Below are 12,023 nucleotides of genomic sequence, written 5' to 3'. Positions count from 1 at the left end.
CTTTTCTTCTCTCCAGGGTTGTGAGCCCCATGCTATTGAGTCTCTCCTCGTAAGTCCGATCCCTAAGTTCCGGTAACATCTGTACTCTTTCCAGCTTTCTTATATTCTTCTTTTTGTGAGGAGACCAGACCACTGCTGCATACTACAACCTTGGCCTTATCATTGTAACTATTATTTTCTTCATCATCTCTTCGTCCAAATACACAAATGCCGTCTTTATATTCTTCAGCAAATTCATAGTTTGTCCCGTTATCCTGTTGATGTGTTTGTCAGGTGACATGTTCTCTGAGATAGTCACTCCCAAATCTTTTTCTTCCATTCTTAATAATAATAATAATAATAATAAACGGTTTATTTCATGAAGTACCAGGCAGCCCTAGAGCTGAAAATATACATCAATGGAAGATGAAATGAAATGAATGAGACAAATGAACAAAGTAGTATGATCGAAAATAAAAAGGAAAATAGAAATAACAATAATAGCAATAATCATAGTAAAGATAATAATAATAATCACGATAATAATCACGATAATAATAATGATAATAATAATAGTAATCATAATAATAATAATAATAATCATAATAACAACAACAATAAGTCCTAATGAAAAATATTTACAAAACATACAAATTGTGCTGCTCTTAATTTGCATTGTTGATATATTTGACCATCACGGGCACTGCGCTGTCCTTATAGCGGTCAGTCCGTGCCCGTATCGGGGCAATAATGTTGTGGTGTCGCACTGATTGCTGAGGGCGGTTCACTGCGGGTGGGAGGATGTGTCTGTGTCTGGGCTGGTTGAGAAGCTTGGTTGCGAACCGGTGTAGTAGGGTCTCGTGACGGTGTTGTAGGCTGGTGAGATGGAGTGAGTCGAGGGCGTCCTGGTAGCTGGTGTAGTGAGGGCCCAGGATGATTTTGCAGGCTCGCTTCTGGACGCGTTCAAGTTGGCGGCGCTGCGTGATGTTGATGGAGGAAGACCACGCTGGGGACGCGTATGTCAGTTTGGGGAGGATGAACGAGTACACGCCGCCAGCGCACACTCAGGGGCCCCCAGCGTTTTGAGTCTCCTCAGCAGGTACAGTTTATAGGTGGCAGATCTGGTGAGCTGGGAGACGTGCTCCTTCCATGTGAGTTTGTTGTCCAGGGTGACTCCAAGTAGTTTTGCTGATGTAACTACCCTGAGGGGAGTGTCGTTGATGGACACCACAGGGGGGGCAACAGGGGCAGAGGAGGTGTTGATGTGTAGGAGTGTAGTTTTGGTGTCGTTGATGGTGACCATGTTTTGTGTTGTCCATGTGTGTAGGTTGTGTAGTGTTTCCTGGAGGTGGGAATAATCTGGGTTGCTGTTGTCAACTGTTACTCCCACTGTGGTGTCGTCCACGTACTTCCAGCGGTGGGGTGTGTGGGTCAGGGCGTCATTAATTAGGATAAGGAAGCACAAAGGGCCCATTTTGGACCCCTGAGGTACCCCGCAAGTAAGGTGTAGAGGAGGGGAGGCCACTCCCTGAAATCTCACCACCTGTTTACGCTGGTGCAGGAAATCAGCCAGCCAGGAGACCAGGGTAGGGTGAAGCCCTAGGTTTATTGCTTTGTTGATGACTGTGGTATGGTGAACTAGGTCAAAAAGGTGTGTGTGTGTGTGTGTGTGTGTGTGTGTGTGTGTGTGTGTGTGTGTGTGTGTGTGTGTGTGTCTTGTTGTTCTTCATTAGAAAGCGAGCAGAGAATTCATCCTCACCGTAGCAGTTGCTGACTTGGTCCCCCGGCTTGATGTCCTCTATTGCCCGAATCACCAACACGTCCTTGTAGAAGCTGCAAACACAAGCTCTCGGTGTAGGTAAAGATTAACAATTCCTCTTCTTACTTATCATGGGTCAAGTTTAGGGAAGGTGTATCATGTATCATCACTATTCTTATCACATATCATTGCTCCTCCTCCTCCTCCTCCTCCTGTCTACATATTAGCACCTCCTTTCCTTCCTTACTGTGTCAAGTCTCGGGAAAATATATCATTGTTATTTTTATTACCATTATCATTGTCCTTCATCTCTTCCTTCTCCTCCTCCTGTCCATATACTTATCTATTTATTTATATCTTTATCTACATGAAAACTCTGTTGATCCAAATGACACATAACTGATATGACTTGTTTTGGGGGAGACCACAACTGCCTGCCTCAAGATTTCAAATTCCTACTTCTTTCAATAGCGGCCATGGTAGATATGTGGAACTTAATGAAGATGAAAAACAGTTTAGAAGCCACTATTAAGTTTTGAATTAGCAATAACTTAAGTCTCTTGCTAAGGGAGTGCTTGGACTGCCTTCCTGCTTCTTCCTAAACAAATAAGAGAGGATGGGGAATAAAAAGCAGTGTGTCATAACTTTTCTGGAGGGAAGACACAGTCATGGGTTTGAGGTCCATATTCTCAAATATGTCAGGGCCACACTCATATTAGATAAGGCTTTTGTGGAGGTTGTGGATGTTTCCATAGGTGGTTTTATGAGTCCAGTGATGGCTTGGCTAGGCTGCTGCACCATGAACATGAAAACACTCATGAAAACTAGAAGAATCTTTCTTGTGACATTTGGAAATACTTGATGTGAGAGCAGAAAGCATCAAGAATATGGGCCTGGGACAGCACACTACCTGTTGATGATGTTAGGCTTGCAGGAGTGGTTCATCATGCTGGCTGTCGGGTAGATGGCGGACGCGACCCTGATCTGCTTGATCTGCTCCATGCGGCTCTTTGCTCCTGTGAAGAGAATTACTGTGGAAGCCAAGGAAGAATTCATAAAGGTAGACAGTTACTTTACCACACAATAGCAAAAACATACATAAATACACACATGCATGCATAAATGAACATCATAGCTTAGTCATAACACAGCATAAACTACAGTATTTTGCGGCGTATAACACGCTCCAGCGTATACAGCACACCCTAGACTTTAAGAAAATAATTTTGTAAAAAAAAATTCAGAGCTTAAAATGCTCAGAAATATGTACAGTTAAGGAAGACTGATGATGAACAATTTCCCAAAATTTCTGTTAACCCCAAAAGGGCGGGAGTGTACCGTGAAATCGGTTCCCCATACATGCCAATGTTCTGATGTTTTCCAGAAAATTGGTCACTTTCCATTATCATTTTCACGGCTCTACCTAAGCCAGTAGCTTTAAATTTATGAGCATTCGCTTAATCCATCCTTCCTCCTCAGTCTGCCTCAATCCCAAATTCTCTGTCATGTGGTGTTTCCGTGGTGATGTGATGAAGTGCAGTAACTTTTAGGTTGGAGCAAGCCTGTGTTGGCAGCCACCCTCTCCCTCCACACACTCAACTCTGTTACAAACCCCCTTCATTACCCTCATGTTCTTAACTTGATAACCCTGAAGGGTGGTGGGATGCATCCTCAGGGGCCTGAGTATCACTTCCACCATCACCATAATGAGATTCATCTACAGGATGGCCACCAAACTGAGGTTGCACAATAATGAGGCTCAGCCTTCCTGATAAGACGAGGGGTTGGAGTTCAAGGCTGCTGATGTCACTGTCTTCACCACTAACACCACTTTCAAAGTTTGAAAAAGTCAGTTTCAGCTCTCTCTCAATTGTGCTCACACTGAGAGCTCTTTTGGGAGCAAGAGGAGGCTATTGAGGAGTCAAGGAATCAGAAGTGGAAGATACGAAAACCTCTCCTGCCGTTGTTACAGTCATGGAAACTCTGAGAATGGCATGGAGGACTTGTGTGGCAGCCTAGGAGTCGCACTGACCCATAAAACCCCATGCAAACTTAACTCCTTTACTCCAGCAACACTGACGTCGGCGTACGACGGGCATCCAACAGCGTCACCGTATGGAAAGGGTTAGTCCTTTTCTAAACCTCTTAATCCTCTTCTATTTCCTCTTAATCCTCTTTTAAACCTCTTAAGAGAAATGGAAAAGGATTAAGAGGAATTTAGAGGAGGATTGAGAGGTTTAGAAGAGGATTAATTCTCTTCCATTTCCTGTTGACCCTTTCCATACTGTGATGCCGACGTCTGCGTCATGGATGGAAAGGGTTAAAAACTACGGCAGAAAAAGGCAGAGCGAAAAAAAAAAAAAAAAAAATTTGTACCTTTGGTGTATACTGCGCAGCGGTAACTTTCTGGCATTTATTAACTGAAAAAGGTGTGCTTTATACACAGCAAAATACGGTAATATAAAAGGACAAAACACAAATGGAATAAATAAATAAATAAATAAAATCGCATCTCTCTCTCTCTCTCTCTCTCCTCACCCCAGCCTGAGGTCATGAGGTGTGTAAAGGTAAAGGTAAAGTTAGGGGGACATGCTATGGCTGTGTGTGGCTGCCGTGCTCACCTCCGTCACACTGGTCCTTGAGCCTGTGGCAGTTATGAACCTAACACCCCGGGACACAGGGCCAGTGTGACATCCAGGTTGCCACAGTTAACCTTTCCCAGGTTTCCCCGGGTACCCATTTATTGACCAGCTCGAAAGGGAAGATGAACAGCTGGGTGAGCTGCACACTGACTGCTTGGGCTGGGATTCGAACCCAGGCTTGCGGATTCTTAGCTAGGCACACTAACCACTGCACCACGGAGATGCCACATGAGCTGTATGATGGATATGAATTTACAAACATGCATAAATGGATATCCTAACCTAATCACTCCATAGCATAAACTACTACAAAAAGGACAAGACACAAACATTAAAAACAAATACGCTGTTCTCCTAACCACAGTCCGAGGTCGTGAGCTGTGTGATGGCGTGGGCGTTGGACACCAGCTGGGCGATGTGCCTCATCACCGCTGCGGCCAGCTGGGGCACGTCCAGGTCTGCCTTCTCCCCACACTCGTTCAGGCTGTCCTTGGTGAAGTGGGTCTTGTCTGTGATTGCCGATGCCAAAAGAATAGCTGCCTGGAGAGGGAGAGAATGGGTCTCTGCAAATGTTTGGCTAGTACTTTTATATCTAAGCAGTAGGTCTTTTAAATGTACTTGTGAATGAGTATAGCACAACAAAAATTGCCAGACAAATAAACATTCAAGGAAATAATATAGAATGTGACTAAGACAAGTATTCTAAGATGCTTTCAGCTCACAACAAATATTTCCAAAGGCCACAAAGGAGATGAGTTTGGTTCTCATGAGTGCTTTTCTCATTCATGGTACAGAAGCCTCTTCAAACCATCGCTGGGCTCATAAAACTACCCCTGGAAATACCCACAACCTCTAAGAAAGCCTCATTATAGGTGGGTGTGTAAATCTTGAAGTCTTTGAGAATATGGGCCAAAGGGAAAAGTGTAAATGGAGATAATGAATAAGTGAGAAATTGAAGAGTTTTATCAATACTGAGGCACTACTAGTTACAGAGAGAGGTATGATTGTGTGGAGTTATGACCCGTATTCTCAGATGCTTCAGCACACCTATAGTCACCACACACTACACTGGTCCAGAAGCCGCGTCCTTTCTTTCATAGCTACGGGACCTGACTGCTTGCATGACAGGAAGCTGGAGTTAGGAATCAATGGTACCTTACTTGGAGGAGAGATGAAAGAGGTATGAAAGATGAAGAAAATGTGAGAAGGAAGATAGAAAGAGAAGGAGGCTGAAAGATGAAGGAAGAAGAATGATGAAGGAAGAAGATGAACAATGAAAGATGAAGGAAGATGAACAATGAAAAATGAAGGAAGATGAACAATGAAAGATGAAGGAAGAAGATGAACAATGAAAGATGAAGGAAGAAGATGAACAATGAAAGATGAAGGAAGAAGATGAACAATGAAAGATGAAGGAAGATGAACAATGAAAGATGAAGGAAGAAGATGAACAATGAAAGATGAAGGAAGAAGATGAACAATGAAAGATGAAGGAAGAAGATGAACAATGAAAGATGAAGGAAGAAGATGAACAATGAAAGATGAAGGAAGAAGATGAACAATGAAAGATGAAGGAAGAAGATGAACAATGAAAGATGAAGGAAGAAGATGAACAATGAAAGATGAACGAAGAAGATGAACAATGAAAGATGAAGGAAGAAGATGAACAATGAAAGATGAAGAATATGAAAGAGAAAAAAGAAAGAAAAAGAGAAAAATGAAGAAGGCTGAAAGATGAGGGAAGAAGAAAGATGAATGATGAAAGATGAAGAATATGAAAGAGAAAAAAGAAAGAAAAAGAGAAAAAAGAAGAAGGCTGAAATATGAGGGAAGAAGAAAGATGAATGATGAAAGATGAAGAAAATGAAAGAGAAGAAAGAAAGAAAAAGAAAAAGAGAAAAAAGAAGTCTGAAAGATGAATGATGAAAGACGAAGAAAATGAGAGAAGGAAGATAGATAGAAAGAAAGAGAAAAAGAAGAAGAAAGCTGAAAGATGAACAATGAAAGATGAAGAAAATGAAAGAAAGAAAAAAAAGAAAAATGAAAGAGAAAAAGAGAAAAAAGAAGAAGAAAGCTGAAAGATGAAGGAAGTAGAAAGATGAACAATGAAAGATGAAGAAAATGAAAGAAAGAAAAAAGAAAGAAAAATGGAAGAAAGAAAGAGAAAAAGAAGAAGAAAACTGCAAGATGAAGGAAGAAGAAAAATGAACAATAAAAGATGAAGAAAATGAGAGAGAAGAAGAAAGGAAAGAAAGAAAGAAAGAGAAAAAGAAGAAGAAAACTGAAAGATGAAGGAAGAAGAAAAATGAACAATGAAAGATGAAGAAAACGAACAAGAAGAAAAAAGAAAGAAAAGAAAGAAGAAAGCTGAATGATGAAGAAAGGTGAAAGAAGGCTGGATGAAAGATGAAAGAGATGAAAGAAATGAAAGAAAGAAAGAAAGAAAGAAAGAAGAAGAAAGAAAGGAAAGAAGGAAAGATGAAGAAGAAAGTAAAAGAAGATTGATAAAGGAAGGTTGGATGAAAGAAGAAAATGAAAAGGAGAAAGAAAGAAAAAGAAAGAAAGAAAGAAGAAGAAAAAGAGGAAAGAAAGGAAAGAAGGAAAGATGAAGAAGAAAGTAAAAGAAGATTGACAAAGGAAGGTTGGATGAAAGAAGAAAATGAATAGGAGAAAGAGAAAGAAAGAAAGAGAGAAGAAGCTGAAAGATGAAAAAGAAAGTAAAAGAAGATTGATAAAGGAAGGTTGGATGAAAGAAGAAAATGAAAAGAAGAAAGAGAGAGAAAGAAAGAAGAAGCTGAAAGATGAAAAAGAAAGTAGAAGGAGATTCATGAAGGAAGATCGGACGAAAGAAGCCGGGAGTTAGGAGTTAATCTTGCCTTGGAGGGAGGGGAGGGGAGGGGCCAAGGCTTCTGGACCAATTTAGTGTGCGGTGACTATAGCAATTTCACATCTAAGTAGTAGGCCTATTAAATGTACTTCGGAGTGTTTATAATGATCGTATAGCACAACAAATATTTCCAAACAAATAAACAATCAGTAAATATAAAGCAATGTGACTGAGGCAAGTATTCTCAGTTGCTTTTGGCTCTCACAATATTATTTCCAAAGGCCACAAAAAAGCTTAGTTGGGTTCTCATAAGTGTTTCTTCATGTTCATATTACAGAGGCATTACCAAGCTATCGTCAGGCTCATAAAACTACCCAAGATAATACCCACAACAACCTCTACGAAAGCCTTATCATATATGGGTGGGAGTAAGGGCCGCTTTCGCAGTCATTTTGTTTGTTTTGATCGTTACCAATGGCTGCGATCGCTGCTATAGTATTTCCACTTAAAACTGGCCGATGGGGTAGTGGCGGCTGCGAGGTTAGCCTAGCCCCGCACCTTACCACACACTCTCAACACCTCTCGCTTCCTCTGCAGCCACCACTACCCCATAGGCCAGTTTCACGTGGAAAACTATAGCGTCGATCACCGCCATTGGTAACGATCAAAACGAACAAAGTGACTGTGAAAGTGGCCCTAAGAGTGATGATTATTGGGGCGTTATATCTTGGCGCCGTAACTGCAAGGTCAGGGACTAAGAGTAAAAGTGCAAATGAGGATTATGAACAGAAATTGAATGCTAAGGGGGAGGGCCACAAGGAACAACATTATCCTGCCAACTCTATCGTATGCATCAGAGACGTGGACATGGAATGCAGCACAACAATCGAGAATACGTGCAGTGGAAATGAGTTATGTAAGAGGTGCATGTGGTGTGTCAGGATGGGATGGAGAAAGTATTGAAACCGTGTATGAGAGGTTTGGTATGGGTGTGACAGCAACAGGAGTGGATTGTGGAGTGGTGGAGTGAGTGAAGCGTGGTACACTGAGAAGGTTTGGACATGTGATGAGAATGGGGGAGAATGAATTTGTGAAGAGGGTGTATGAGGGAAGCATTGAGGGAGGGGGTGTCAAGTGGATCAATAGGGTGACTGAGTATTGGAGAGAGAGAGTTGGAAGTAGCAGGATTGAGTGTGCTGAGAGGGAGTGCCAGAACAGGAAGGGATGGAGACACTTCTGCTGCGACCACCTGATGGAGAAGGCGTCGAAGATATAGACAGATAGAGATTAATATGAAGAGTTTTGAAGACAGAGTTGGGTGAGGCAGGAAAATGTATGGTTAAGCTGGGTAAGGTAGGCTCTGTTATACTACACTAACCAGGCAGTACTGAAGCTGATCCTCCAGAAGGCAGTTGCTGAGGTGCGGCAGCAGATGGTAGACTGCCCTGTACCTGTCCCGGTGGTCTGGCCCGTTGAACGTCCCATGTGCCCCCACGCCGGCCAACCTCCCTTCCACAGCCTCACCCCTGCACAGGCATGGGAGGATAAGGTGTAAGGAGAGAATGAGAAGTAGGGAATGAATGAAAGATGTTAACCCGGTAGCAGCGACGGGCCAAATTTGTGCTATGACATAAACCCCCCAAAATTGATGATACATAAGTTGATCACAAATGCTTTGATATATATTATGAAATGGTTTGTGTGAGGGGTGATTTTTTCTCATTTTTCTTGCTTGGAGGGACCATTAAGAAACATGATCCCCGCTGCTACCAGGTTAAGAAACTGTCCTAACCTTGCCTCATCCTTCTTTCCATATCCTCATCATCCATATAATATAAGTATGAGGGAATGAGAACTAGGGAATGAATGAGAGAAAAATATGAAGGGTTAAGTATTATCCAAGACAGACTCAAATATCTGTCCTATCCTTGCCTCATCCTTCTTTCCATATCCTCATCATCCATATAATATAAGTATGAGGGAATGAGAACTAGGAAATGAATGAGAGAAAAATATGAAGGGTTAAGTATCCAAGACATCTGTTCTATCCTTACCTCATCCTTCTTTCCTGATCCTTCTCATCCCAATAAAAGTCTGAGGGAATGAGGGCGATGGGATAACTGAGAGCAATATGAAGGGTTAAGTATTATCCAAGACAGACTCAAATATCTGTTCTAACCTTGCCTTACATCTCTGTCTATGTCCCTATAGAGTATAAGGGAATGAGAACTATAGGATAACTGAATGAGATATGCAAGGTATCCAGAGCCTTTTTTTCCTTATTTTTTTCTTTTATGGCAAGCAAGATCAGAATGCTTTGAGTTGGTACATTTTTCTCCCTCTTTTCTAGCTTTTCAAATCCCTTCTCTAATCATTAAAAGCAGCAAATATATAAACAAGAGAATGGAATATGCAAGGTATCCAGAGCCTTTTTATCCTTATTTTTTTCTTTAATAACAAGTGAGATCAGAATGCTTTGAGTAGGCACATTTTTCTCCGTCTTTTCTAGCTTTTCAAATGCCTTCTCTTACCATTCAGAGTAGCGAATACATAAATAAGCAAGAGAATGAAATAAGCAAGGTATCCAGAGCTTTTTTCCCTCTTTTTTTTCTTTAATAACAAGTGAGATCAGAATGCTTTGAGTAGGCACATTTTTCTCCGTATTTTCTAGCTTTTCAAATGCCTTCTCTTACCATTCAAAGTAGCGAATACATAAATAAACAAGAGAATGAAATAAGCAAGGTATCCAGAGTTTTTTCCTCTTTTTTTCTTTAATAACAAGTGAGATCAGAATGCTTTGAGTAGGCACATTTTTCTCCCTCTATTCAAGTTCTTGCAGTGCCTTCTCTAACCCTTAAAAGCAGCGAATACATAAATAAACAAGAGAATGAAACATGTATATTCAGAGTTTGTTTTTCCTCTTTTTTTCTTTAATAGCAAACGGGATCAGAATGCTTTGGGTAGGCACACTTTCTCCCTCCTTTTTAGCTTTTTGAATGCCTTCTCTTACCATTCAAAGTAGCGAAAACATAAATACAAGAGAATGGTATAGTCAAGGTATCCAGAGCCTTGTTTTCCTCAGTCTTTTCTTTTTTAGCAAACGGGATCAGAATGCTTTTGGGTAGGCACACTTTTCTCCTTCTTTTTTAGTTTTTGAATGCCTTCCCTTACCCTTAAAAGCAGCAAATATATAAACAAGAGGATGAAATAAGCAAGGTATCCAGAGTTTTTTTCCCTCTTTTTTTCTTTAATAGCAAGTGAGATCAGAATGCTTTGAGTAGGCACATTTTCTCCGTCTTTTCTAGCTTTTCAAATGCCTTCTCTTATCATTCAAAGTAGTGAATACATAAATATACAAGAGAATGAAATAAGCAAGGTATCCAGAGCTTTTTTCCTTTTTTTTTTCTTTAATGACAAGTGAGATCAGAATGCTTTGAGTAGGCACATTTTTCTCCCTCTTTTCTAGCTTTTCAAATGCCTTCTCTTACCATTCAAATTAGCGAATACATAAATAAACAAGAGAATGAAATATGTAAGGTATCCAGAGCTTTTTTTTCTTTATATATCAAATGAGATCAGAATGCTTGGAGTAGGCACATTTTCTCCCTCGTTTCTAGGTTTTTGAATGCCTTCCCATTAAAAGCAGAAAATACACAAATAAACAAGAGAATGAAATATGGAAGGAATCCAGAGCTTCTTATTCCTCAGTCTTTTCTTTTATAGCAAACAGGACCAGAATGCTTTGAGTAGCCATATATTTCTCCCTCTTTTCTAGGTTTTTGAATCCCTTCCCTTACCATTAAAAGTAGAAAATACATAAATAAACAAGAGAATGAAATATGTAAGGTATCCAGAGCTTTTTTTTCCTTATATATCAAATGAGATCAGATGCTTTGAGTAGGCACATATTTTTCCCTCTTTTCTAAGTTATTTAATGCATTCCCTTGCCATTAAAAGCAGAAAATACATAAATAAACAAGAGAATGAAATAGGTAAGGTATTCAGAGCTTTTTTTTCCTTATACAGCAAACGAGATCAGAATGCTTTGAGTAGGCACATTTTCTCCATCTTTTCTAGGTTTTTGAATGCCTTCCCTTACCATTAAAAGCAGAAAATACACAAATAAACAAGAGAATGAAATAGGTAAGGTATCCAGAGCTTTTTTTTCCTTATATATCAAATGAGATCAGAATGCTTTGAGTAGGCACATTTTCTCCATCTTTTCTAGGTTTTTGAATGCCTTCCCTTCCCACTAAAAAACAGCCAATACTACATAAATAAATAAGAGGGACTGAGGACCTGATATCACAGTGCAGCTTCCAGCCACTGACGAGCAGGACGCGCAGGGCCAGATGAGCGATGCCAACGGACGACAGGATGTGCAGGATGCCACACTCATACTGGTGCCACGCCCGGCCTGCCTCCCGACACGCCTCGTTGCAGAAGATTGTGTCGCGGCAGCCATCGCATCTGTCGAGGAGAGAAGAGGAAAATGAGAACCAGGAGGCAAAAAGAAGGCTGAGATGTTGAAAGAGAGGAAGGGAATGATAAAGGTATTAAGATGAAGCAAATAAATTAAAATGATGATGATATGGTGGAGGATAAGAAGGGAGAGAAAACTGATCAAGAGGAAGGGAATGAAGAAAAAAATTAAGATGAGGTAAGAGAAAAAAAATAAAAGGAGTACACCAAACCCTCGATGTAATGGACTAATTGGGGGCAACTAAGTCCTTTAATGCTGAAAGTCCGTTATAAGTGGCGGAAACTTAAAGAAATATATAATAATAACGACAAACCTAATAATCGTTTAGGTATA

At 40.6% G+C, this 12,023-nt stretch overlaps 1 protein-coding gene across 6 annotated transcripts in view; it reads right to left on the bottom strand.

Annotated features, from left to right (window-relative positions):
- The window catches only part of LOC127002850 (SET and MYND domain-containing protein 4-like), a 69,520-nt gene that overhangs the window by 20,591 nt on the left and 36,906 nt on the right, over nt 1-12,023 (bottom strand). For 5 of the 6 annotated variants that reach the window (XM_050869071.1, XM_050869068.1, XM_050869069.1 and 2 more), the window contains exons 8-12: nt 11,507-11,677; nt 8,586-8,733; nt 4,740-4,920; nt 2,649-2,769; nt 1,739-1,812 (exon numbers count right to left, since the gene is read on the bottom strand). In XM_050869071.1, coding sequence (XP_050725028.1) covers nt 1,739-1,812; nt 2,649-2,769; nt 4,740-4,920; nt 8,586-8,733; nt 11,507-11,677 — 695 coding nt within the window. The remainder of the gene's footprint in view (nt 1-1,738; nt 1,813-2,648; nt 2,770-4,739; nt 4,921-8,585; nt 8,734-11,506; nt 11,678-12,023) is intronic. The other variant, XM_050869066.1, reaches the window with a different exon arrangement.

The sequence above is a fragment of the Eriocheir sinensis genome, chromosome 24 (assembly GCF_024679095.1).
Source record: "Eriocheir sinensis breed Jianghai 21 chromosome 24, ASM2467909v1, whole genome shotgun sequence".
Classification (NCBI taxonomy): Eukaryota; Metazoa; Arthropoda; class Malacostraca; order Decapoda; family Varunidae; genus Eriocheir; species Eriocheir sinensis.
The sequence above is the reverse complement of the archived record's forward strand: the minus strand, read 5'-3'. Positions and strand labels throughout refer to the sequence as shown.